Source organism: Carlito syrichta, unplaced genomic scaffold (genome assembly GCF_000164805.1).
Source record: "Carlito syrichta isolate Samal-C Ts95f unplaced genomic scaffold, Tarsius_syrichta-2.0.1 Scaffold86295, whole genome shotgun sequence".
Lineage (NCBI taxonomy): Eukaryota > Metazoa > Chordata > Mammalia > Primates > Tarsiidae > Carlito > Carlito syrichta.
This window is the reverse complement of record NW_007030391.1, coordinates 107,944-134,794: the sequence shown is the minus strand read 5'-3', so window position 1 is coordinate 134,794 and position 26,851 is coordinate 107,944. Positions and strand designations below refer to the sequence as shown.

The 26,851-nt window shown below is 51.9% G+C and overlaps 3 protein-coding genes across 4 annotated transcripts in view; 2 read left to right on the top strand and 1 right to left on the bottom strand.

Moving 5' to 3' along the window:
• Window positions 1–10,535, top strand: part of ITPKC (inositol-trisphosphate 3-kinase C) — a 21,321-nt gene extending 10,786 nt beyond the window's left edge. Inside the window, 4 exon segments of the mRNA XM_021711901.1 lie at window positions 1,874–2,078; window positions 5,974–6,075; window positions 7,960–8,031; window positions 10,267–10,535. Of these exon segments, the coding sequence (XP_021567576.1) occupies window positions 1,874–2,078; window positions 5,974–6,075; window positions 7,960–8,031; window positions 10,267–10,470 (583 nt within the window). The 3' untranslated portion in view covers window positions 10,471–10,535.
• Window positions 10,536–13,647: 3,112 nt separating this feature from the next.
• Window positions 13,648–18,312, bottom strand: CUNH19orf54 (chromosome unknown C19orf54 homolog). Its single transcript, XM_008057230.1, has 6 exons — window positions 17,999–18,312; window positions 15,686–15,754; window positions 15,130–15,254; window positions 14,655–14,784; window positions 14,493–14,563; window positions 13,648–14,177 (listed from the first exon to the last, which is right to left on the bottom strand). Exons 1-6 carry the CDS (start codon window positions 18,310–18,312, stop codon window positions 13,840–13,842), a joined length of 1,047 nt encoding a protein of 348 aa, XP_008055421.1. The 3' UTR covers window positions 13,648–13,839.
• Window positions 18,313–19,323: 1,011 nt separating this feature from the next.
• SNRPA (small nuclear ribonucleoprotein polypeptide A) overlaps window positions 19,324–26,851 on the top strand; it is a 14,510-nt gene continuing 6,982 nt past the window's right edge. The window contains exons 1-2 of one of the 2 annotated variants that reach the window (XM_008057223.1): window positions 19,324–19,959; window positions 24,983–25,155. In XM_008057223.1, coding sequence (XP_008055414.1) covers window positions 19,887–19,959; window positions 24,983–25,155 — 246 coding nt within the window. In that variant the 5' untranslated portion in view covers window positions 19,324–19,886. The remainder of the gene's footprint in view (window positions 19,960–24,982; window positions 25,156–26,851) is intronic. The other variant, XM_021711917.1, reaches the window with a different exon arrangement.

Here is a 26,851-nt window from a genome sequence, read left to right as displayed (position 1 = left end):
GACCTCATCTCTACATAAATCAAAAAATCAGCCGGGCGTGGTAGCGCATGCCTGTAATTCTGGCTACTTGGAAGGCTGAGGCGGAAGGATCGCTGGATCCCACAGGTCGAGGCTGCGGTGGCCGGGAACGGCCACTGCACTCCAGTCTGGGCGACAGAGTGAGACTCCAACTCAAAAAAAAAGAAATTGCAGGGCGTCGTGGCTCACACCTGTAATCCCAGCACTTTGGGAGGCCAAAGTGGGAGGATTGCTTGAGCCCAGAAGCTCAAGACCAGCCTGGGCAACATAGCGAAGCTTTGTCTCTACAAAAAATTAAAAAGTTATCTGGGCATGGTGGTGCATGCCTGTAGTTTGAACTACTCTGGAGGCTGAGATGGAAGTAATCCTGAGCCCAGGAGGCCAAGGCTGCAGTGAGTTGTGATTGTGCCACTGCATTCCAGCCTGGGCAACAGAGTGAGACTGCAGCTCAAAAAAAGAGACCTTTGCCTACTCCAAGATCATGAAGATATTCTCCTATGCTTTTTTCTTTTTTCTTTATTTTAAAGATGTGGGATACAATTCAGGGTTAGGTATACAAATTTTCATTATGCAGGTACCCTTGTTGATGATATGCTTTTTTCTATAAGCTTTATTGTTTTAACTTTCTTGCATTTATTTATTTTATTTTTTTTGAGTCAGAGTCACCCAGGCTGGAATATAGTAACACGCTCACGGCCACCACAGCCTCGACCTGTTGGGTTTAGGTGATCCTTCTGCCTCAGCCTTCCAAGTAGCTGGAACCACAGGCATGCGCCACCATGCCCAGCTAATTTTTTGATTCATTGTACAGACAGGTCTCACCAAGTTGGTCAGGCTGGTCTGGAACCCCTGAGCTCAGGCAATCCTCTTGCCTCTGCCTCCCAAAGTGCGAAGATTATAGCATGAACACTCGGCCTTTTCTTGCATTACATCTGCAAGCAGGCTGGGTGCAATGGCTCAGACTTATAATCCCAGCACTTTGGGAGGAGGCTGGAAGACTGATTGAGGCCAGGGGTTTCAGACTAGCTTGGGCAACACAATGAGATTATGTCTCTACCAAAAATAAAAAAATTGTTTTTGAGTTGGAGTGTCATTCTGTTGTCGAGGCTGGAGTGCAGTGGCATACTCATGGCCACCACAGCCTCGACCTGCTGGGCTCAGGCGATCCTTCTGCTTCAGCCTTCTAAGTAGCTGGAACTACAGGCGTGTGCCATCACACCTGGCTAATTTTTAAAATTTAATTTTTTTTTGAGTTGGAGTCTCACTCTGTTGCCCAGACTGAGTGAGTGCAGTGGCTGCTCCCAGCCACCGCAGCCTTGACCTGATGGGCTCTGGTGATCCTTCCGCCTCCGCCTTCCAAGTAGCTGGAACTACAGGCGCCCGCTATCACGCCCAGCTAATTTTTGATTTATTGTAGAGATGAGGTCTCGCCAAGTTGCCCAGGTGGGTATTGAACCCTTGGGCTCAAGCAATCCACTCACCTCAGCCTCCCAAAGGCGTGCGATTACAGGCTGAGCCACCGGGCCCGGCTAATTTTTAAAATTTATTGTAGAGATGAGGTCTTGCCAATTTACCCAGGCTGGTCTCAAACCCCTGAGCTCAGGCAATCCTCTCGCCTCGGCCTCCCAAAGTACTGAGATTACAGGCGTGAGCCACCATGCCTGACAAAATAAAAAAATAAGTCTGTAGTCCCTGTTACTCCAGAGGCTGAGGCAGAAGGATAACTTGAGCCCAGAAGTTCAGACTTCAGTGAGTCTCGGATATGACTATGTATTTGTCAACCTATTTGTCCATTCTTGTGCCATCCTGTAGCTGTTCTTTATAATTTTCCTTGTCACATCATCTGTGTGCCCAGGACCTACCTGGAAGAGGAGCTGGTAAAGGCACGGGAAAGGCCCCGGCCTCGGAAGGACATGTATGAGAAGATGGTAGCTGTGGACCCCGGGGCCCCCACACCTGAGGAGCACGCCCAGGGTGCAGTAACCAAGCCCCGCTACATGCAATGGAGAGAAACCATGAGCTCCACCTCCACCCTGGGGTTCCGCATCGAGGGCATCAAGGTGAGGGCCGGGAGCTGGCTAGCCTGTCCCTGGAGGCCTGGAGCTAGATCAAGGGCAGTGCTTCTTGGGGGAATGTGGGACCGAGGAAAGAGGACAGGAAGGCTGGACCTGGGGAGACCCCACTTCTCTCACCCCCAATCTGCCAGAGTCCATGTTTTGTTTATCCATCTGCGTGAGCATCTCTGGATTCTGTCTTCCTCGGTGTGGCCTGTCGTCCTCCTGCCCCTTCTCTCGCCCCAGCCTCCCTGGGCTTCTGGGCCCTTCTCACCACAGCACGATAGCTGGAGGGGTCCCCTTTCCCCATTTCATGCATTCGCCTTCTTCTGCTTCTTCTTCTTTTCTCTAAATTAAACATCATTGAAGACTGGGTGCGATGGCGCACACCTATAATCCCAGCACTTTGGGTGACCGAGGTGAGAGGATTGCCTGAGCCCACGGGTTCCAGACCAGCCTGGGCAACTTGGTGAGACCTCATCTCTACAGTAAATCAAAAAATTAGCCAGGCGTAGTGGCGCATGCCTGTAGTTCCAGCTACTTGGAAGGCTGAGGCGGAAGGATCGCCTTGAGGCCAGCAGATCGAGGCTACAGTGGCTGGGAGTGTGCCATTGCCCTCTAGCCTGGGTGACAGAGTGAGACTCCTACTCAAAAAAAAAAAAAAAAAATACAGGCTGGAGGGCAGTGGCATGCTCATGGCCACCACAGCCTTGACCTGTTGCAGGGTGTGGTGACTCACATCTCCACTTCTATTACATATATATAATACATATAATTCAATGATATATATATATACATATATATATATAATTGAATAGTTGGTCACACAGTTAAAACGGCAAAATAATATTATAGGCTGTTCATGGTGGCTCATGCCTGTAATCCCAGCACTTTGGGAGGCCAAGGCAAGAGGATTGCTTGAGCAATTCTGGGTAACATAGTGAGATCTCGTCTTTATAAAAATAAAAATAAAAAAATTAGCCAGGCATAGTGGCATGTGCCTGTAGTTCCAGCTACTTGGGGGGCTGAGGCAGAAGGATTGCCTGAGCCCAGGAGGTCGAGGCTGCAGTGGGCCATGTTCATGATACTGCAGTCCAACCTGGACAACAAAGTAAGACCCTGACTCAAAAAAAATTTTTTTTAAAAGCTGGTCGCAGTGCCTCATGACTATAATCCCAGCACTTTGGGAGGCTGAGGTGAGAGGATTGCCTGAGTCCACGGGTTTGAGACCAGCCTGGGCAACTTGGCGAGACCACATCTCTACAATAAATCAAAAATTAGCCAGGCATGGTGGCGCATACCTGTACTTCCAGCTACTTGGAAGGCTGAGGTAGAAGAATCACCTGAGCCCAGCAGGTAGAGACTGTGGTGGCCATGAGCATGCCAGTGCACTCCAACCTGGGTGACAGAATAAGACTCCAACTCAAAAAAAAGTAATAATAAATAATATTATAAAAAGGTCTATGTTGGCCGGGCGTAGTGACTCAGTCTGTAATCCCAGCACTTTGGGAGGCTGAGGTGAGAGGATTACCTGAGTCTAGGGGTTCGAGACATGGCGAGACCTTGTCTCTATAGTAAATCAGAAAATTAGCTGGGCATAGTGGCATGTGCCTGTAGTTCCAGCTACTTGGAAGGCTGAAGCAGAAAGATTGCCTAAGCTTAGCAGGTGGAGGCTGTGGTGGCCATGAGTGCGCCACTACACTCCAGCCTGGGCGACAAAGTGAGACTCCCAACTCAAAAAAAATTAAAAATTAAAATAAAAAAAAAAGAAAGGTCTTTGTGGAGAAGTTTCTCTCCCAGCCCTGCTGATATCCTTCCACACCACCCTGCTCATAGGGAACCATTTTGTCAGTTTCTTGTATTTCTTCTAAAAATATAAGTAAATGCAATGTTATATCTTCAATTTTCCTTAGATGGAAAACTGAGTGCACAGACAGATTGGCACTCTGCTACTTTTACTTAATAGTAATATCCTGGAGAGTTTTCCATATCATTCCAGAAAGAATCTCCTTTTTTCCTCCCCAGCTGTATAATACTCTTTGTGTATGTGCCGTGGTCCCCTGTAGATAGGTGTCAGCTGAGTGATTTCTATTTTTTGCCATTACAGTGCCTCAATGAATCACTTTGTACATAAGGCATTTTGCAACTGTGTAGGCTTTAGCTGTAGTTTAGATTTCCAGAATTAGGACTACTGGGTCAAAGATGAACCACACTGGTAATTTGCTAGAGATGAACAAACTTCTATTATTGGTGTTGTACCATTGTGTATCCCAGCAGCAGAATGCATTTTCCCAGGCCTCACCTGAGCCATCTTTCTAAGTTGCAAATCTGACTATGCCATTCTGTCAAAACCCTTCCATGGCTCCCAAGTGCCCTGAGGAGAAGATCCATAGCTAATAGGGATCTAGCCTTGTCTCTCATTCCTCTCTGCCTCCTCACCTACCTCCAGGCACAGTGAAGCACTTTCATTTCCTTGAAATGGGCCTGCTTTTTTCCTGCCACATGGGCCTCTGCACATGCTGTTCCCACTGCTTGAGATACTCTTCCCTACACTGTTTCCTTGGTTAATTGCTAGTCATTTTTCTGTGTCTTTTCAAATTCTCCTTTCTCAGGGAAGCTCTCCCTGAGTTTCATCCCATTTGATCAGGGTCCTCTCTTTACCTCCTCTTAGCTCCCTGTATTCCTTCATTATTCTTATCTTCCTTTGTGATGATCTTATTCGATGTCTGCCCTCCTCATCTCTCTATCTGTCCAGTTACCTCCATATTTCCAGTGCCCACATAGCACCTGGCACAGTGTGGGAGAATGACTTAGGTGGCTTCTCTGTGCCCCTCTCAAACATCAAAAATAAGACTAGTCCCGTCGATTGAGTGCTTACTAGTGCCAGGCGCTGTGCACTGCATCCTACACACTGAGTCTTCAATCCTCACACCAGCCTTAGGAGTGGGTTGCAACACAATTCCCTTTGTTTGTTTTTTTTTGAGTCAGAGTCTCACTCTGTTGCCCAGGCAGGTATACAATAGCATGCTCACAGCTACTGCAGCCTCTACCTGCTGTGCTCAGGCTATCCGATCCTTCCACCTCAGCATTCCAAGTAGCTCGAACCACAGGTGCATGCCACCATTCCTGGTGAAAAAAAAATTTTTTTTAAATTGGAGTGTTACTCTGTCACCCAGGCTGGAATGCAGTGGGACACTCATGGCCACCCCGGCATCGATCTGCTGAGTTCCAGTGATTTTTCTGTCTCAGTCTTCCATGTAGCTGGAAGTACAGGTGTGCACTACGATGCCTGGCTAATTTTTGATTTATTGTAGAGACGAGGTTTTGCCAAGTTGCCAGGGCTGGTCTCGAACCTATGTGCTCAGACAATCCACTCACCTCGGCCTCCCAAAGTGCTGGGATTACAGGCTGAGCCACCAAGCCTGGCCATAATTTTTTTTTTTAATTGTAGAAACAAGATCTCGCCATGTTGCTCAGGTTGGTCTCAAACCTCTGAACTCAGGCACTCCTCTTGCCTCCACCTCCTAAAGTGCTGGGATTACAGGCATGAGCCACTGTGCTCAGCTTCAATTCCCATTTTCCAGATGAGGAAACCAAGACTGAGGCAGAAGTGACTTTCTTGAGACTACCCAGCTAGAAAGTAGCAGAGTCACAGTTCAAAGCCAGATCCACCCCCTCCAAAGCCCATTCTGCTAGATGGGTTCAACCTAAAGGTGCAAGGTGGGAAGGATAGGGCAGGACTGGTTGCTTAGGAGTGTGATCTGGGGCTGGGCGGGGGGTGGCTTCCTTTCAACAGCAAGCGAGGAGGTAGGCAGGTGGCCCCAGGCAGGGCCTAAGGTTGTTGGGTGCTGGGGGTGGGAGGAAAAGGTATGACACTGCCCCTTCATCCCTTGCCCTACAGAAAGCTGATGGGACCTGCAACACCAACTTCAAAAAGACACAGGCACTGGAACAGGTGACAAAGGTGTTGGAGGACTTTGTAGACGGAGACCGGGGGATCCTGGTGAGTGGGATGCCTGTGTCCCCAAATGTAGCAGCTTTAGACAAACACCATTTACTGCTGCTCCTGGGTTGATGGTCTTTCACTTTGGGTGGGCTTGGCTGATACTGGCTGGCTTCACTCACATGGCCTGCAGCCAGCTGGTGGCTTAGCTAAGGCTGGCTGGTCCAGGGTGGCCTCGCTCACACATCTGGTGCTTGGCTCACTCTCTTGGCTCATGACGTGACCACATGTCTCTTATGATCCAGCAGGCTGGCCTGGGCTTGTTCTCATAGTGGAAGCAGGAGGCCAAGAAAACAAATAAAAATAAAGGCCTCTCGATGCCTGGGCTCAGAATGACCTCCATCATTTTTGCTACATTCTGTTGACCAAAGCAGGTTGTTTGACCAAGCCTGGACTAAAAAGAAGGGGCAACAGACTCTACCTCTTTTTTTTTTTTTTTGAGTTGGGGGGTCTCACTTTGTTGCCCAGCTTAGAGTGCAGTGGCATGATCACAGCTCACCACTGCCTCGACCACTTGGGCTCAGGTGATCCTCCCACCTCAGCCTCCCAAGTAGCTGGGACTATGGGCATGTGCCACCACTCCCTGCTATTTTTTTTTTATTTTTTTGTAGAGACAAAGTCTCACCAAGTTGCCCAGGCTGGTCTCAAACCCTTAGGTTCAGGCAGTGCTCTTGCCTCAGTCTCCCAAAGTGCTAGGATTATAGTCTCAGCCACTGCAGCTGGCCAAAGACACCTCCTGGTTTTTTTTTTGTTTGTTTGTTTTTTTGAGTTGGAGTCTCACTCTGTCGCCCAGACTGGAGTGCAGTGGCTACTTCCGGCCACTGCAGCCTCGACCTGCTGGGCTCTGGAGATCCTTCCTCCTCAGCCTTCCGAGTAGCCGGAATTACAGGCATGCACTACCACGCTCAGCTGATTTTTTGATTTATTGTAGAGATGAGGTCTCGCTGCCCAGGTGAGTCTCGAACCCGCGGGCTCAGGCAATCCACTCACCTCAGCCTCCCAAAGGCGCGGAATTACAGGCTGAGCCACCGAGCCCGGCTTGTTTGGTTTTTTTTTTAAGTTAGAGTCTCACTGTGTCACCCAGGCTGGAGTGCATTGGCATGCTCATGGCCACTGCAGCCTTGACCCTGCTGGTTCAGGCGATCCTTCTGCCTCAGCCTTCCAAGTATCTGGAAATACGGGTGTATGCCACCATACCCAGCTAATTTTTTAATTTATTGTAGAGGTGAGGTTTCACCAAGTTGCCCAGGCTGGTCTTGAACCCCTGGGCTCAAGCAATCCTCTTGGGTCAGCCTCTCAAAGTGCTGGGATGACAGGTGTGAGCCACCACGCCTGGCCGAAGATTCCACCTCTCAATGGGAGTGAGCAGTCATATAATCTGGCACTCCTTGTTTTTGTTTTTGCTCTTTGTGAGTTGGAGTCTTACTCGGTCACCCAGGCTAGAGTGCAGTGGCATGCTCACGGCCACTGCAGCCTTCACCTGCTGGGTTTAGGCGATCCTTATGCCTCAGCCTTCCAACTATCTGGAACTACAGGCACATGCCACCATGCCCAGCTAATTTTTTGATTTACTGTAGAGACAAGGTCTTGCTATGTTGCCCAGGCTGGTCTCGAACCCCTGGGCTCAGGCAATTCTCTCGCCTCAGCCTCCCAAAGTGCTGGGATTACAGGCGTGAGCCACTACGCCTAGCTCAATCTGCCACTCTTAATTGTGCCACCTTGATGCATCCAACCCCTCACTTCCCTGCCCCCCATTTTCCCCATGGCTCCCTAATCCCATCCTGACTGGAGTCTTCTGTGGAGTGTGGGGTGAGGTCAGAGCTCAACATGGACAAGGCCCTACATCGTCCCCATGCTAATCAAGGAACCCTTCCTCTCACACAGAGAAAGTACGTGGCATGCCTAGAAGAACTTCGTGGAGCTCTGGAAAACTCCCCCTTCTTCAGGACCCACGAGGTACAAGCCCTGCCACCACGGGTGTTGGTGGGGGGCGCTGGGGTTCAGGTGGCATGGAGGGGAAACCGTTGACGGAGTATCAGGCTAAATCCATAAAAAGGAGGTTCCAGGTTTTGGGGTCCAGCAAAGAGGGTTGCGGGAGGTATGACAGGAGTGTGAGCTCAAGCCAGAGGGCTTGAGGATGAAGGCTGGCTCTGCTGTGTGACCCTGGGCATGTGGCTTACTCTCTGGATCTCAATTTTCTCCTCTAGAACATGGGAAGAAACATTAGTACCTTCCACAGAGGGCTGCTGAGGTGTGAGAGAGACCGCAGAGTGCTATTTGGAGCCTAGAAGTGCATGTATTTTCTACCTCTGACAATTAATATATAATAGTAATTATTGCCGGGTGCAGTGGCTCACACCTGTAATCCCAGTCACCGCCTTCGGGCTCTATATGGACATCACAAAGAGGAGGCCTGGGGACCCCATCTCTTCTGTCCTCGTGTTTAGGTTTGCCTGGTGACCCAACATTTTGAAAACTGAGTTGTCACCACTTAAAATGTGGGTCTTCACACCCAAATTGGGATTTCCAGTTTCCCTTGATGACATGGGCCTCTAGCCCGACACCAACAGCATCCAGAGCTGGGCGGTACTGCCTTTTCTGACGGGCACCTGCTCAGATATCTGGTTTCTCAGAGAGCAGTGGTATTTGAAGACTGATTTAGAAAAACAGAGGGTTTGGGAAACCTGGGGTTAGATGGAAGGAAGGCAACTACCTCTAAAAATGAAACAAAGGCCTGGTGCGGTCATGCCTGGAATCCCAGCACTTTGGGAGGCCAAGGTAGGAGGATCACTTAAGCCCAGGAGTTCTAGACCAGCCTGGGCAACACAGCAAGACCTCCTCTCTACAGAAAAAAATACAAAAATTAGCCAGGCATGGTGGTACACACCTATAGTCCCAGCTACTCAGGAGGCTGAGGCAGAAGAATTGCCTGAGCCCAGGAAGTCAGGGTTGTGGTGAGCCACGATCATGCCACTGCACTCTAGCCTGGGTGATCAAGTGAGACCCCGACTCAAAAACAAACAAACAAACAACAAACAAAAACGGAATCTGCAAGGCTTGACTATGTGCCAAACACTGCAAGGCACTTGTGAGCTTGTGGATCATAGAATGCTACCAGCCACCCCAGGAGGTAGGGGCTGTTATCATCATCTCCATTCTATAGACGAGGAAACTGAGACCCAGAGAAAGGATCTTGCCACTTGCCTGTCCACCAGGACTGAGAAGTTGCTGCCCCTTTCTAGGGGGAGAGCAATATCCAACTATTCATACATACAGTATGTACAGCAACCTCTGAGGCAGATGCTACTACAGTAGTCTTCCCTTGCCCTTTGGGGATATGTTACAAGACCCCCAGTGGAGGTCTGAAACAGTGTAGTATCGAACCGTATATGGACAATGTTTTTTTCGATTTGATAACCAAGATGCCTATCAAGTGACCAGTAGAGATAGTGTATACACTGTGGACACACCAGACAAAGGATGATTCATAGCCCAGGCTGTACGGAACAGGATGGTGTAAGATTTCATTGCGCTACTTAGCATGGAACTTAAAACTTATGAATTGCTTATTTCTGGAATTTTCCACGTAATATTTTCAGACAAGGCTGGGTGTTGTGGCTCACGCCCGTAACCTCAGCACTTTGGAAGGTAGAGGTGAGAGGATTGCCTGAGTCCAGGGGTTCAAGACCAGCCTGGGCAACTTGATGAGACCTCATCTCTACAATAAATCAAAAAATTTGCTGGGCGTGGTGGCACATGCTTGTGGTTCCAGCTACTTGGAAGGTTGAGGAGGAAGGATCATCTGAGCCCAGCAGGTCAAGGCTGTGGGTGGCCGTGAGCGTGCCACTGCACTCCAGCCTGGTCAACAGAGTGAGACTCCTACTCAAAAAAAAAATATATATATATATATTTTCAGAAAGTTGACTAAGGGTGACTGAAACTGAGGAAAGCAAAACCGCAAATCAGAGGGACTGACTGTACTATTCTCACTTTGTATATGAGGAAGCAGAGCCAGAGAGGTTAAGACATCTGCCCAAGGCTGTACAGCCAGTAAGTAGCAGTCAGGATTTGAACTCAGGCAGCCTGGCCCCAGGGTTCCTGGTGTCAGTCAGCCAGCTCTGCTGCCTGTCAGGGAAGGGATCTTGGCCAGGGCCTGCTCCTCTGCCTGACTTCCCATCTCTCCCCCTGCAGGTGGTGGGCAGCTCCCTCCTCTTTGTGCATGACCACACTGGCCTGGCCAAGGTCTGGATGATCGACTTCGGCAAGACGGTGGCCCTGCCTGACCACCACACACTCAGCCACAGGTTGCCCTGGGTCGAGGGCAACCGTGAGGATGGTTACCTCTGGGGCCTGGACAACATGATCCGCCTCCTTCAGGGGCTGGCTCAGAGCTGACCCACTCAGCCCCTACCAGGTTCATTTATTGAATGGTGCCGGTCTGGCTGGAGGAGATGCCATGGCGGAGATGAGAGTTTGTGTTGCACGCCACAGAAGACCAACGTGGAAAGGTCTGCAGGCCCTTGGGAGACCAGGTGCCACCTGGCCCCTTCATGATACGGGACCGTAAGGACCCCTGAGGGAGCATGACGAGGCCCATCCAGTGGGTCAGCAGAGCCAGAACAGGGTTCCCTGACCAGACAGGAAGGTCTCTGAGGGGCTACTGGAGGCCACAGCTACACCATGCCACCCTTAGATGTCACAAGATGTGGCATGACACGGTATCTATGGCCGTATGACTTGTAACCTGCTTCCTTCTCAGCCCCCTCCCAGCTGCAAGCTGGCTCTCTGAGGCCAGAGTCAGATTCATCTTTGGTGCTTCAAGGATCAGACATCATTTGTGAACACACACAGAAGCCGCCTGACCACCTGGGAAGAGTGACAGAGAGGTGCTTGCAAAGAACAGCACCTACCTCTTCCCTGAGCCGAAGCTCCATCTCTGTCTTCATCTGGGAGTCATTCGAGTGCTGATGCCACTGGGTGGGGCACACTTCACTGTTGTTCTGAGTGGCCTGTGGGATTCTCCCTACTCCTAGGAAGACTGCTGACCTCTGGCAGACCCAGGCCACAGCCATGTCCCAGCCTCTGCACCAGCACCGTGACAGTTCTCCTTCACTCTCAGTGCACCAGATCCAGCCTCAGGACCCTCCTTATGCCCAAACCCCAGCTTCTTCCTCCTGGCAAACTGCAGTGGCAGAAAGGAGGTTCAGAAGCAGGGAAAGCAGGCTTCCTCCGCATGACCTAGCCTCCTTGCGCTGGAGGGCCCTGGAGTGAAGCGTGCTGGGCCGCAGCCAGATGCGCAGAGTGGGTGCGACTGCGTGAGCCCGGCCCAAACCAGATTCCAGAAGCTGAGGTGTGGGGACTGGTCCCCCACCCCCTCCTTCAGCACCCATAGCTTGGGCTTCCTGGCCACGAGGGTGGGCTTGCAGAGAACAGCACCTACCTCTTCCATGAGTCGAAGCTCCAACACTGTCTTCCAGGACTGAGAAGTCCTCCTTTTCTACTGCCCATCTTTATACTTATTTATACACGAGGTAGTTGTTAGCCAGGGTAGTGTGGGGGAAGCAGAAGGCAAATGGCTCTGCTGTGTCTCCCGCCCGTGAAAACACCCCAATAAATGGGACAAAGACAGCTGTGCTTCTTTTGCATCTGTATTGTGTGGGCTCAGGTTCAGTCTGAGTCAGTGCTGGGAGGGGTAACAGGATAAGATCAGTGCAGGGAAGAGGTGGGCTCACAGCTGGCTGGTCTATTCATTCAGCACCAGTGACTCTTGTGATGGACAACGCAGGGAACACAGTGATGATCTTGGCAGCTCCAAGCCTTGCCCTCAGGGGTTCCCAGGACAGTGTCACCAAAGTATCAGGGTTGGGAAAGGGGACATGCCTCTTTTTTGCCTTGTTCACTGGTTACAGACACTACACCGGCCAGGCCTAGTGGTCATGCCTGTAATCTCAGCTACCCAGGAGGCTAAGTGGGGTAGATTGCCTGAGGTGGTATGAGACCTTTTTCAGAGTGGAGGTGATAGGAATTCATTAAACTAATAATCACAAATGCTTTCTATATATGCTGGGAGTGCCAAATATATATATATATATATACACGTTTTTTCTGAGTCAGAGTCTCACCCTGCCATCCAGGCTGGAGTGCAGTGGCATGCTCATGGATACCACAGCCTTGACCTGCTGGGCTCAGGCATTCCTTCCACCTCAGCCTTCCAAATAGCTGGAACCACAAGCACATGTCACCACACCCAGCTAATTTTTTTATTTATTGTAGAAACGAGGTCTCGCCAAGTTGCCCAGGCTGGTCTTGAACCTCTGGGACTCAGGCAATCCTCTCGCCTCGGCCTCCCAAAGTGCTGGGATTATAGGCTTGAGCCACTCGCCCAGCCAAAAGTATATACATTTTGAGATGTTCACTATAATCAAGTGTCTGGATGCTGACGGAAACCACTCTGAGCACCTCTTGTAATTGCAGAAGTTAAATGTGACTTGCAGTCATCTTTTTTGAGTCCGAGTCTCACTCTGTCACCCAGGCTGGAGTAGAGTGGCATGCTCATGGCCACCGCAGCCTCGACCTGCTGGGCTCAGGCGATCCTTCCGCCTCAGTCTTCCAAGTAGCTGGAACTACAGGCATGCGCCACCATGCCCAGCTAATTTTTTAATTGACTGTAGAGATGAGGTCTCGCCACGTTGCCCAGGCTGGTCTCAGTGGGCTGTGGGCTCAGGCAATCCTCTTACCTCGGCCTCCCAAAGTACTGAGATTATAGACATGCACCACCATGCCCAGCCATATTCATCTTATTAATAGTTTTTTCCTTAAAGTGTGTATACACTTTTTTGACACCCTCTGTGTATGTATACGTGTGTGTGTGTATAAATATATATGTTTGTATAGGTCAATAGAACAGTCTGTGGTCAGCACCATGATGTTCAGGGAGCCAGGAGGTAGCCTGGCTATAGTTATAGGCATTAACGACCTGGTTTGAATTCCGACCCTGCTGCTTGCCAGTCATGTGACTTTAGGCCAGTGACTCCACTTCTCCAGGCCTCTCTTGCCATCTGTCAAATGGGGGGCACCAAGCACCTCCCTTACAGGACTAGAGCGTCAGTCTGATGGGTTAACACAGCAGAGGGGTTTGACGCACATCACATGAGGATGAGACAGGGAAGGACGCCTAGACTGGGGCTGAGAGCACTGTCCCTGAGGAAGTGGCATCTGAGCCAAGTTAAGGAGTGATCTCTAGCAGAGGCTGGTGGTGGGGTATGACGTCTGGGGACCGGAAGGGCCTGGCTGGCAGGCCGCAAGTGTGAGGAAGAACAGCCTGGGCTAAAGCGAGGTAAGCTGAGGCTGGTCCCCGTGCTGTGAGCAACCTGGAGGGACGGGGGCAGCAGAAAATCCAGGCAGGAGGCTCCTGCAGGTGTCTAGTGAGGTGACAGCAGTTTAGAAGAGATGGTCCCCAGTGATAAACGGATGGATGTGACATTCAGGTGAGATGGACAGGACGTGGGGTCTGACCTTTTTGTTTCTCCCTGGAGAGAGGTATCAGTTGGTACTCAGAGTGGAGAGGATGGGCTTGGGGGTGAGGAGTTGGGATGATGCCCACCCAGGCTTGAGCCGGGACAGATGGGAGGACGGTCCTGAAGAAGGATCTCTGAACTAAAGGCCCTCAGAGATCTAGCCCAAATCTACAGGCTGGCACCCAGGGGGAAGCTGGGGTAGTCTTCAAAGGGTGAGTAAGGCTGTGGCCTGGGGCCTCAGCTCCAGCTAGTGGCTAGAGTCCCATGGTCTGAGGAGCAGGGCCTGGCCACAGAGGCCAGCCCGTACCCCACCAGCAGGCACCACGTATGCCCGGCCATCGGTGGCCCGCAAGGGTGAGAAGTCCGTCAGCTGCAGGTTGCTATCCCGCACTTGGTTGTAGTCCCACAGCTTGTAGTGCCAACTCTTGCCCTGCTTGGAGAGAAGGTAGACAGCTCCTAGGGAGCCTTCCTCTGGCAGGGGTGGCGACTGGCAGGGCTTGCTGAGCACTGGATGGAACAGGCCTGGCAGCTCAGGGTCCTCGGCATAGCCAAGGCTCGGCACAGCCGGGACACCCAGCAGGACCCCTGACAGAGAGGAGAAGTGATGAACAGCAGTGACTGAGCCAAGGCTAGGTGTGGGGCTCACTGAGTTCTACCCCCTTCCCACCCTCCAGGGTGGGTGCTGCCTCCATTCCCAGGTTACAGAGAACTTGGTGGTGATGACTCATGGGCACACAGCTGGGCTGGGATTTGGACCCATGGCATCTGGCTTTAAAGTTGCCAAGTGCTGTGCTAAGTACTCTGTGGGCACAGGGATGGCCCAGCTCTGGTCCCTAGATTGAAAGCGCATAGCCTGGCTGAGACCAGGGTGAAAGGCACAGGGACAAGATGGGGACCCACCTGCACTCACTGCCCAGTGGGCCTTGTGGCCCTTCCTCTGACACGGCTCGTGGTTGAAGTCCTCATCGTAGCTGATGCTGGTGTTAAGGCCAAAAGCATGGCATGGCCCTGGGACCCACCCTTTGCCGTCCCTGCGCTGCTCCCTCCCAGGCCCTGGGATACGGGATGAGCAGGGGATGTCCAGTGACAAGGTGCTGTAGGACAAGGTCTCTGTTGGGACCACCCAGGCCACCACAGAGCAGCGTGGCCTGGCAGCCCAGTACCTCCTGGGCCAGCCTGCCCATGTCAGCCACTGCAGAGAGAATACACAGAGGGCTCACTATGTGCCCGGCCCAGGCCCAGGGCTTGCCACCAACTCTTGGCACATTCATCCCTTGGTACAAATGCAGAAAATGAGGCACAAAGAGGGTTAGTGGCTTGTCCATAACACAGTGGAGAAGTGGCAGAGCTAGGTTTGAAGCCAGGCAACTGGCTCGAATCCACCTCATACCCACTCTGCTGTGCTGGACACGAAGGCCTGAAGAATGGAAGCAGACCACCTGACACGCCTGCCAGAGCCCCACCCAGCTTCTCCAGCCCCTCCTGGTGAACAGTCCACGGGGCAGTAGCCTGAAACCCTCCCCTACCCCCAACTCACCAGAAAACATCTCTCCCTGAGCGGTGTAGCCTCTCTCCATGGCCACCTGAACAAGCCTCTCCAGGGGGATGCCGCTGGGGGGTAACAGCAGGGTGCCTGCCATCCACAAGGCCACCAGCCCGCACCTGGGAACATACAGGCCCAGGCCCTCAACTCTGAAGTCAGGGGTTCCCTACCTTGGAAGCTGGAGTTGGGAAACAGGTTTGCTACCCTGAAGAAGTTCCTCTGTCCCAGGTCAGGTGGGGAGACCTGAGTCCTTCGTGGGAGAGGACAGCTGCGGTCTGAGCCCAGGGCTGGAGAGCTGGGTGGAAGGGCAGGGAGGAATCACCCGGACTTCCTGGGAGGAGGTGCCAAAGTGGAGTCAGAGAGATGGACTGGGTTCACTCATTCAGTTACTGGAGCTGACTCACCTGCTCACCATCCCAACTGTGTTTGCTACACATGCATCCAAGTGCCCAGGACTCTGCAGCAGAAAGCCCTTCCCCCCAACCTCCTGGGTCCATCTTGTTCCGCAAGGGCGGCCAAGGGGTTGGGGGTCCCGCAGTAGGGCACATACTGCGGGCCTTCTTGGATGAGAGATGGCAGGTCGGCACAGAAGAGGATCCACTGCAAGTCACTTCGGAACCTGAAGCAGAACCACGCTTGGGTCACCAGGGAACCAGCTCCAAGAGTCCCCCCCTGAGGTCTGGCTGGGAGCAGGATGTCCAGGGATGGTGCAGGGAACACAGGCTTGGCTGTCCCAAGGCCAAACGCTACTCCTGGCTCAGTCACCAACTGCCCCCTCCTAGCCTCAGCTTCCTCATCTGGTAAGTGGGTACCATCCTGCCTGCTCTGCTCTTAGTCCTTGAAGGGTGAGGAGCAGATGGATGTGCCAACTTTTAAACTAGAAGCCAGAAAAATTTATCTGAGGAATTTCTCAAAGGGGTATCTGTGCGTGTGGTTTTTTTCCCCCTTCAAGTTTGTTTCTCAGGGTCTGTTAAACAGGATGAAAATCCCTCAATTCAGCCTGCAGTAAAACCTGGTAACAATAGGCTTCAGGCCTGGACAATGAACCTTGGACAGTTTGATGACTCCAACTCCCCTGGCTCAGGAGGGATCAGGACAATGTACTTATTATTCCCATTCCAAGGGCAGTGAGAGGGTGAGGCTTGGGGTGAGTACCCAGAGCTCCTGGTTCCCAGCTGGGGCACCCTACTAACAAAAGACAATGACACGGAACTATTGTTAAAAGCAGGAAATCTGGTGGGGCTTAGTGGCTCAGCCTGTAATCCCAGCACTTTGGGAGGCCGAGGTAAGTAGATTGCCTGAGCCTGCGGGTTCGAGACCCGCCTGGGCAACTTGGTGAGACCTCGTCTCTACAATCAAAAATAAAAAAATTAGTCAGGCGTGGTAGCGTGCACCTGTACTTTTGGCTACTTGGAAGGCTGAGGTGGAAGGACTGCTGGAGCCCCGCAGGTTGATGCTGCAGTGACTGTGAGTGTGCCACTGCACTCCAGCCTGGGCGACAGAGTGAGACTCCTACTCAAAAAAAACAAAAACAAAAAAAACAGGGAACCCACTGCCAGAGTTCACAATGGCCTCATCCTCTTCAGCACCGTGGCCAACTTTGTCTCTATGGGTCTCAGTTTTCTCATAGGGAAAATGAGGCAATAACATTATAGTATCTGCCTCAGGGGATTTCTGAGAGGATTAAATAACTAATACTTAAAAACACTTAGAACAGTGCTTGACAGCTGCCAGGTATATAATCACAGGTGGCCGTTATTTGCATTAAATTTTCCTCACCGGCTGGGCGTGGTGGCTCACACCTGTAATCCCAGCAGTTTGGGAGGTAGAGGCCAGAGGATTGCCTGAGCCCAGGGGTATCAGACCAGCCTGGGCAACTTGGTGAGGTCTCATCTCCACCACGAATTAAGAAAAACTAGCCAAGCGTGGTGGTGCACACCTGTGGTTCCAGCTACCTGGAAGGCTGAGGCAGAAGGATCACCTGTTTCCCGCAGGTCAAGGCTGTGGTGGCCATGAGCATGCTACTGCAACAGAGTGAGACTCTGACTCCAAAAATAAAAATTTTTTTTCCTTACCTTGGTTGAGGCATTTAGGACAGACTATAAATTAAATATGTCTGGAGAACTTGGAGTGTCATAGTGCAGCTGGGTAGGTCACTTCTCCCTCTTCCCTTCAGCCAGGTATCATGGCACCTCACCCTGTGGCCTCAGTCCAGGTCTGTCCCCTCATTTCCCCACCAGCCTGGGTTGCCGGGGGGCCCCAGCTTCCTCCAGGCTCCTGACCCCACTTCCCACAAGGAGCCTCCCTCCCCGCACAGAGCCTTTCCATGCCTCCCCAGCGCCCTCAGGAGAGACTGGCTTTCTTTGCAGGGCCCACCACGTCCTGTGTGGGCTGGCTCCTGCCCACCTTTGCAGCACCATCTTCATCACTTCCCCTGTCACGTTAAGGAAATATTTGCAGTTCCTTGAATAGAACGTGTCCTCATTTCACTCCCAAGCCTCTGCACAAGCTGTTTACTTTCATCACATATCCCCTGCGTGACTCGCTCAACAGCACTCAGAGTTCCCCTTCTTCAAGAAGACCCCCAGCCTGGGTCAGACACGCCCTCTGGGCTCTGTCATGACAGCGATGACTATTACTGTCTGGTGGGGTGGAGGGGTCTGTCTGCCCCAGCAGGCCAGGCCCGTGTGAGAGCAGCTATCTTCCTCGCTGGATGCAGGACACCACTGAAGGGGTCTAGGTAGGGGACTGAAGCGGTCGGCCTGCTTGACCCTGGGGACCCAGGAAACCCCAAGAGAGGACTGAAGTGATTGGATAGAGGTGACCCGGTGCGACTCCGGCGGGCGGGGCGGGGCGACCCTACCGGTCCTTGTGCAGCTTCAGGAGCCTCTTCACGTCTTCTCTGCCCCTGGGGACTGGACCAGCCTTCTCCAAGGCCTTCTTCAGGAGCTGGCTCTTCTCCAGGCCAAAGACATGAGGGGGAGCAGCCCCAGTGGCAGGGGGTGGAGGAGGCAGCGGAGGAGGCGGGGGACCAGGGACCTGGGGACTCCAGGGGGGTAGTGGGAAAGCTAAGTCCGGGGGACCTGCGGCCACGGGAGGAGGTGGGATGATGGGAGCTGGGGATGCAGGAGCTCTGGGAGGGATGGGTGGTTTCAGGGCAGGGGAGCGTGAAGTCATTCTGGGGTCTACAGGAGGGGCTGAGGAGTTAAGACTGGGAGAGGATTCTCCAAAAGGGGTTGGTCTCAGGGAAGGACACTTTAAAGGTTTTCGAAGTGAGATCCAGAATCGGGGATAAAATGTGAAACCAAGGGTGGAGGCATCGGGACTGATTCAACCCGGGAGGGATCTGAGGCGTAAGAGAGTGCAGTGTTGAAATCCAGAACCAGAATAGGGATGGGGCTGCGGCGGTGGCACTGGGAGGCGTAGGCAGGGACACGTAATAGGAAGTAACTTATCCTCCAGAGCTAGTTTTGGAAACTCGTGGGTCAGTTTTGGGAAATGAAGGTTCAGACCTAGAGGGAGGTGCCTAAAAGGGTGAGACTTTAGGGCCCCGGGGCTAAAGAGTTGGTGAACTTTGGCTCTGTCCCCTCTCACATCCCGTAACCTTTGAGCTGACCTTCGAGTCAAGGGTCAAGAGGTCAAAAAGGAAGCCGGGTAGGGAAAACGGCCCAGTGTGGAGAAGGTCTGGAGCCAGAGAGCAACAGGAAAAGTCCTTGGATTGCAGAGGACTCTGGGACCGGACGTCGGAGGGAGCCGCGGTAGCCGCTGGAATCGAGAAAGGAGTCAGGAAGCCAAACGCGCCTCCCTCTCCCGCAAAATGGCGGCCCCAGGCCCCGTCCGTTCCTCTATCACGTGGTAGCACTCGCAACACCTGCCCGCCCCTTTGTCAATCTCGTGACGGAAAACGCGAGTCGGCGCGGGAAGAGGTGGGGCTTCCAAAGGACTGCCTCCGGAAGAGGCTGCAGCGCGAGCCGTGTCCCGATTGGCAAGAAATTCGCGACCGTCACTGATTGGTCTGTAGGACCGGGAGCGACAAAAGGAGCGGAGGGTGGGGCGGGACTTTTCTGTCTAGGCGGGAACCTAAGTGTCTTTTTGATTGGCAAGCTCTGAGACCAGGGAAGAGTCTTACTCTGATTGGCCAAGCTACTGAGCTTCTGCGCAGGGATTGGCTCGCAGAAAGGCAAGGGCGGGCCAGGAGAGAAACCCTTGTGGTCTGCTCTCAGGAACGTAGCCGGCGTCACTTCGGAGAACAGTGGCCCCGTCAGAAAGTAAGTTCTGGTGGGGGCGACCATCGGAGACGAGTGGGCGGTGCACTTCGCGCACGGGCCTTCCCGCGCCCGTCTCGGAAAACTTGCTGCGCAGGGCCAGGGCTCCCAGAACGGGTCCCTCTTTCCTTAACGGACTCTCACATCCGGGTTTTTTTCCTCCCTGGCCGCCTCTTGGGCGCGTGGGCCAATGGGAAACCGCCATTTAGTACGTCCCGCCTACTGTGTCGCGTAGAGCATCCTGGAACTCGTAGTAAATCTCTCGAGAGTTCCCCCGGCACGCGGGCAAGAGAAGCGGCGTTCCTACGCACGTTTTGTCGCCCAAGCCGTTCCTCCATTCTTCTCACTCCGGTCTTACCGGACTTCCGCTAGGAAGGAAGATCCTCGAGCAGCCGGTTCAGCCAGCGTCGGGACAAAGCGTCTGGAGAAACCCGGGGCTAAAATCGCGTTTTTCCTCCTTGAAGCCCTACCTCGGTTCTTCACTCCATGGCCGTTCCCGAGACGCGCCCCAACCACACTATTTATATCAACAACCTCAATGAGAAGATCAAGAAGGATGGTGAGTTCTCGGGGTGGTCCGGACTCCAGGCTACCTCGCACGAGCTGGCCCTCTCCCACCCCCAGCCAAACCAGTCAGACTGTTGTTGGAGTTCACCCCTTGGCCTTTACCCGGGCTACTTCTCTGTCTTCGCATTCCTTAGCTTACCTTGCACTCTTTTCTTTACTTTTGTTATTGTTGCTTTTTTGAGTCGGCGTCTCACACTGTCGCCCAGGCTGGACTGCAGTGGCACGACCTGCTGGGCTCAAGCGATCCTTCCGACGCCCCCTTCCAAGTAGCTAGAACTACAGGCGTGTGCCACCACGCCCGGCTAGCTTTTCTTGATGTATTGTAGAGATGAGGAGGTCTCGCCAAGTTGCCCAGGTTGGTCTGGAACCCCTGGGCTCAGGCAGTCCTCTCACCTCGGCCTCCCAGAGTGCTGGGATTATGGGCGTGAGCCACTGCGCCCGGCTATTTTCTTTTTGTAGAGACAGTCTCAATGTGTCACCCAGGCTGGAGTGCAGTGGCCCGATCATAGCTCACTGCAGCCTCCAACTTCTGGGCCCAAGCGGTCCTCCCGCCTCAGTCTCCCAAGTAGCTGAGACAGGCGTGCACCACCAGGCCCGTCTAATGTTTTTATTTTTTGTAGAGATTGGAGTCTCACTCTGTTGCCTAGGCTACTCTCGAATGCCTGGGCTCAAGCAGTACTCTTGCCTCGGCCTCCCAAAGTGTCCAGATTACAGGCATGAGCTACCGCACCCCGCCCTTTAACCTGGTCACTGTTGCTTGTCTTTCAAGATTTCACCTCCAAGAACCTGTCCACCAGGAAGCCTTCCCATTCCCTCACCCGTGAGGTGTCTGTCCCCTGCTGCGGACATCGGCCTTCAAGCCCTGATCCCTGGGCTGTCATGGGACTCTGTCACCCCTGTGAGCTCCGAGGGCAAGGTGTGGGGCTTTCTCTCTCTCTCTCTTTTTTTTTTTTTTGAGTTGGAGGTCTCACTCTGTCGCCCAGGCTGGAGGGCAGTGGCACACACACAGCCACCGCAGCCTCGACTTGCTGGGCTCAGGCGATCCTTCCGCCTCAGCCTTCCAAGTAACCGGAACTACAAGCGTGCACTACCATGCCTGGCTAGTTTTTTTGATTTATCGTAGAGATGAGGTCTCGCCAAGTTGCCCAGGCTGGTCTCAAACCTGTGAGCTCAGGCAGTCCTCTCACCTAGGCCTCCCCAAGTGCTGGGATTATAGGTGTGAGCCACTGCACCCAACCAGGTCTGGAGCTTTCTTGGTCACCAGTGTTCTCAGTAATCAGCACAAAATGAAAATGTGCAATAATGATGACTGGCATTCTGTACCATGGGCTGCTCTGTGCACTTTTATATACATGGTGATTGCGTTTAGTTCTCACCCCAGGCCTGTAGGAAGGAGCTGTTGTCAGATGGGAAACTGAGGCTCAGGGGTGATGTGAGTTGCCCAAGGTCGCATAGCAAGGAAAGAAGTTGAGGCCACCAATGTAGCATTCTCAAGATCTCAGTTATTGAAATCGGAAAGACTCTTCCACTTTCTTGTGTAAATTATTTCATTTATTGAACCTTGAATCATAATTACCTTGTTTGCGTGGATGTTGGGATTAATTTGTTTTGTGTTGTTTTAGTTGGGGGTCTCACTGTGTTGCCCAGGCTGGAGTGCAGTGGCATGCTCATGGTCACCACAGCCTCAACCTTACAAGTAGCTAAAGCTACAGGTGTGCGCCACCATGCCCAGCTAATTTTTTTGATTTATTGTAGAGATGGGGTCACACCAAGTTGCCCAGACTGGTCTCGAATCCTTGGGCTCAGGCAGTCCTCTCACCTCGGCCTCCCAAAGTGCTGGGATTGCAGGCATGAGCCTCTGTGCCTGGCCTTGGGATTAAATTAGTAAAACCTCCACGCGTTGCTTCTTTTTATGGTATCTGATAGTAAGGACTGGATAAGTGTTAGCTCTTATCACCTAAAAAAATTGTTAGGAAAACAGAAGGGATTAAATTTGCGGTTGCCAGCCAGGCTCGTTGGCTCAGCCTGTAATCCCACGCCTTTGGGGGGCTGAGGTGAGTGGATTGCCTTAGCCCGTGGGTTTGAGACCCGCCTGGTCAACTTGGCTAGACCTCATCTCTACAATAAATCAAAAATTAGCCGGGCGTGGTGGCGCGCGCCTGTAGTTCCAGCTACATGGAAAGCTGAGGCAGAAGGATTGCTGGAGCCTGGCAGGTCGAGGCTGCGGTGGCTGGGAGCAGCCACTGCACTCAGTCTGAGCGACAGAGTGAGACTCCCAAGTCAAAAAAAAAAAAAAAAGTTTGAGGTTACCATTGAAGTTGCTCTTGAAGAAAACGAAGCCAGGAATGTAAATTTTGTACATGTTTTAAGAGCGTAGTACCCAGCCAGTGCTGGGTGGTTCCAGAGACACACTGGTGACAGAGAGCCCTGTTTCTATAGCACAGTGACAGCCCAGAGTAGTCCAGGCCATGATAGTGGAAGCCTCGGCAGTGGTCAGGGCTGGAATTGGGAGCCTAGAAAGACAGGGATTCACTCAGCTTCATGGAGAAAGAAACATTTTAGAAGGCTTTCAGGTGGAGGGAGTAATATTTATGCTACACTGAGGGAGAGGACTGGTCCTGCCTTGGACCAGTTTGCACAAATGCTTAAGGACAAAAGAACCCTGGAGTATTCTGGGCATTACTGGTAGTTTTGTTTCATATATGTACATTTCATGTGTAATTGTTTCACATATATACATTTATTTATTTATTTGAATTGGAATCTCCTTCACCCAGGCTGGAGTGCAGTGGCAGACTCACAGCCACCCCAGTGTCGACCTGCTGGTCTCCGCGATCCTTCTGCCTCAGGCTTCCAAGTAGCCTGAACTACAGGCATGTGGTACCACGCCCAGCTAATTTTTTTATTTATTGTGGGCACGCGGTCTCTCCAAGTTGCCCTGGCTGATCTTGAACTCCTGGGCAATCCACTCACCTCGGCCTCCAAAGTACTGGGTTTACAGGCTGAGCTACTGAGCCTGGCCCACATATATATATTTATTTACTTTTAGAGACAGGATCTCTCACTCTTTTGCTCAGGCTGGAGGCCTAGAGGCCTGTGAATCACGGAGAAGCTTCCAGTGAGCAGTATGTGGATGGCTTACAGCCAAGAGGCATTGAACTTTGTCCTGAGGGTGTTGGGGAGCAGGCTGCTCCCCGTCCTGCTATGTCCTTGTGGGTTATCTTCCCATCTGTGGAGGGTAAACTGAAGTGGACAAGATGGGCGGCTGGAGAGTGAAGAGAGGCCTAGAGGCTAGTGGAATGACTGAGGTCTGAACAAGGCTCATGGGGCTGGAGCATGGAGAGGAAAATTAAAAAATGTCATCACCAGGAGAATTTTTGGCTAATTGCCTTAAGATACCCTTGACCCCGTGCCTGCTCTCTCTCCCCCACCCTCACCATCACACACATTTTCTTCTTTTCTCTCCTAGTATCTTTCACCAAGAGAGCTTCTCTTTGCATGAGACATTAGTACCATTTCAGGCCTGGGTGGTGAGAGGGTCCTTTGTTAAATGTAATCCCACTTGCATCTTAGTAAATTAAATTGGGTGTCATAGTTGCCACCTTATGGGGTTGTGGTGAACATTTAATGAAGTTATCTACATAAAGCACTTGATGGTGTCTTTAGTCATAGATGTTTGTGGAGAGGCCAGGAGTTTGAAATTAGCCTGGCAACAGAGCAAGAGTCTGTCTCTACAAAACATTTTTCTTAAAGCATTAACTGGGTGTGTTGGGTGACACATGCATGTGGTTCTAGCTACTCAGGAGGCTGAGGCAGGAGAGTCACTTGAACCCAGGAGATGGAGGCTGCAGTGAGCTATGATTGTGACACTACACTTAGCCTGAGAGACAGAGTGAGACCCTAGCTCTTAAATAAATAATAATACAATAAATGTTTATGGGGATGTTTGCGCTAGGCATGGAGATATGCAGCAAATAACATTGGTCAAGCTTATGGCTCTTCTGGGGAGAGAGCAAGTAAACATGCATGTCAAGATTTGGAAAGTGTCATAAAGGAAAAGCAAGTAAGGTAAGGAGAGGGCGGAGAGTGACATAGAGGGACATTTAGACGTGGTCAGAGAAGGCCTCTCTGACCTGGCATTTCTGGTGAGTCCTGGGTGACCAGAAGGAGGCCACCATGTAAACATCAGAGGTAGGATGTACAGGGTAGGAGGCAGCCAGTGCAAAGGCCCTGGGACAGAATTGGTATGTCAGATCTGAGAAAAAGCTCAGATGCTGGTGTGGTTAGGGACTTAGGAGAACGGTAGAGTGTGAGCAGAGATGAGGCTAGGGAAATCTGCCAGGGCCACATGCAGTCCAGTGCCAAAGTTCTGGGGGCAGTGAAAGGAAACACACACACATATATATGACTTATTTATTTTTAGAGACAGGTCTCTCTATTGCCCAGGCTGGAGTGCAGTGATGCGATCATAGGTCACTAGCTTTGAACTCCTGGGCTCAAGTGATCCTCCAACCTTGGCCTTCTGAGTAACTGTGACTGCAAGTGCACATCACCACATTCAGCCAATTTTTAAATTTTTTGTGGAGAAGGGCCCTAGCTATGTTGGTCAGACTGATCTTGAACTCCTGGTCTCAAGTGATCCTGCCTCCCAAAGCGCTGGGATTGCAGACATGAGACACCATGCTTGACTGAAGTACTCGTGATTATTGAGCATTTACTATGTGCCAGGGGCCATCTGAACCCTTTGCATGTTTGTTTTTCATGTTTATCATGTAGCAGCTCTCCGGGGTAGGTACTGTTACTGTCGTATCTTACAGAAGAGTGTGTTCGGCCATTTGAATGATTTTTGGTGGTTACTATCAGATCTTGAGAGATTACTGACACGTGGCATTCTGGGTACTCTGAATTCTCTGATGATTTTCTCTCTGGGCTATATTTCCTCTAAAAAGGGGAGCTTATACCCCAGGGCATGGTGCCAAGGCATTTGTCACCTGAGTCTTTGTCCCCCACTGCAGAGCTAAAGAAGTCCCTGTACGCCATCTTCTCCCAATTTGGCCAGATCCTGGATATCCTGGTGTCACGGAGCCTGAAGATGAGAGGCCAGGCGTTTGTCATCTTTAAGGAAGTCAGCAGTGCCACCAATGCTCTGCGCTCCATGCAGGGTTTCCCTTTCTACGATAAGCCCATGGTGAGCATCGTGGGTGAGGAGGTTGTACGTGTGTGTGTGTGTGTAATGCTATGGTAGATTTGTTGAGCCTGGATTAGAGGAGGGTACAGTCACCAGGGTGAGGCTGAATCAGGCTCCCAGGTGAGAGAATTTGGGCTAGGACCAGGGCAGGGGCCATGGGATGAGAGGGAAGGATGGGTTGCCAGATGTTCAGGTCAAGGGGACTGCAGTCTGTGGGAGATGGTGAATGGGTTAAAGTGCTTGTCCTGGTATAGAATCCCTGGCGTGTCACTGGTGGGCATCTTTGGTTCTTTACTGGGACCTTTCCCCTCACTCCTCCGATCAGGTTTTGAGTTTCACCTGATTAGAACATGCTTCCCTGCTCCAACTTCTTTGACAACACGTCTGACAACACGTCTCAGTGTGTGCAGGTCCCAGGTAGGTCACCTCCATGTGGAGGCTCCAGGGCAGCTGTGTTGCCTGTCACCTCCATCTGGAGAGGACAGAGCATTCACTCCTGCCTGTTGTCACCTCTGGGTATGATAACCCTAAGTGGCCACATCTGTAATAGTTGCCTTTCTTAAGCATCTAGGAATTGGCTTTTGATGTATGAAAACCATAAATCTAGCCGGGCTCGGTGCCTCAGCCTGTAATCCTGCGCTTTGGGAGGCTGAGGTGAGTGGATTGCCTGAGCCCACAGGTTCAAGACCTGCCTGGGCAACTTGGTGAGACCTCATCTCTACAATAAATCAAAACTTAGCCAGGTGTGGTAGCGCGCACCTGTCCAGCTACTTGGAAGGCTGAGGCGGAAGGATCGCCAGAGCCCAGCAGGTCGAGGCTGCAGTGGCCGAGAGCGGCCACTGCACTCCAGTCTGGGCGACAGAGTGAGACTCCAACTCAGAAAAAAAAGAAAACCATAAATCTTCCTTTTTGTGTTACCCCATTCCTTGCTTTTCCCCCCAAATCGCTGTTTGGGCCACATTAAGCATTCAGATATGAAATGAATGCATATGGTCAGGAAGTAGCAACACTAGCTTTAAAACATATTTACTGGTGCCTACTTCACTACTCCCCTGCTGCTTACCTGGGCCTAGCTACCACGTTCCCTCATCAGGATGATGGCTTAGGCCTGCTCACTGGTCTCCCTGTTCAGACCCTGCTTCTCAAGGCTATTCTCCATACCGTGGTCACAGTGCTCCTTGAGAGTCATGAGTGAGAACACACCACTCCCCTGCTTGCAACACTCCATGGCTCCCAGCTTCCTCAGGACTAGACAAAGTCCTCACCAGAGTCCCTCTTGTTTCTGACTTCACCTCCTCCCTTCCTCTCCACATTAACCTCCTTGCTGTTTCTTGAAAGTGCCATGCAGTATGTGGCTATTCCCTTGGCTAGAAGTCAGTCAGTCTCAGTCCCCATCCCACCCCCCATTTCCCCTCCTCTTCCTTCCTCTTTCTTTCTCAGTATCTCACTGTATTACCCAGGCTGGTCTTGAATTTCTGGGCTCAAGCGATCCTCCAGCCTCATCACCTTGCCTGGCTTGAGCTCATTTAAAAGTCTTATTTTTTGGGAGGCTGAGGTGAGTGGATTGCCTGAGCCCACGGGTTCGAGACTCACCTGGGCGTCTTGGCGAGACCTCATCTCTACAATAAATCAAAAAATTAGCCGGGCATGGTAGCGTGTGTCTGTAGTTCCAGCTACTTGGAAGGCTGAGGCGGAA

Bases quoted from the DNA above. Each gene is read 5' to 3' on its own strand.
- CUNH19orf54 (XM_008057230.1), bottom strand. From the start codon at position 18,312: ATGACTTCACGCTCCCCTGCCCTGAAACCACCCATCCCTCCCAGAGCT. The intron at 15,255-15,685 runs GTATGTGCCCTA...GTATGTTCCCAG, and splicing joins CTCATCCAAGAAGGCCCGCA to GTGCGGGCTGGTGGCCTTGT. The intron at 14,564-14,654 runs GTATCCCAGGGC...CACCAGCATCAG, and splicing joins GGACATCCCCTGCTCATCCC to CTACGATGAGGACTTCAACC.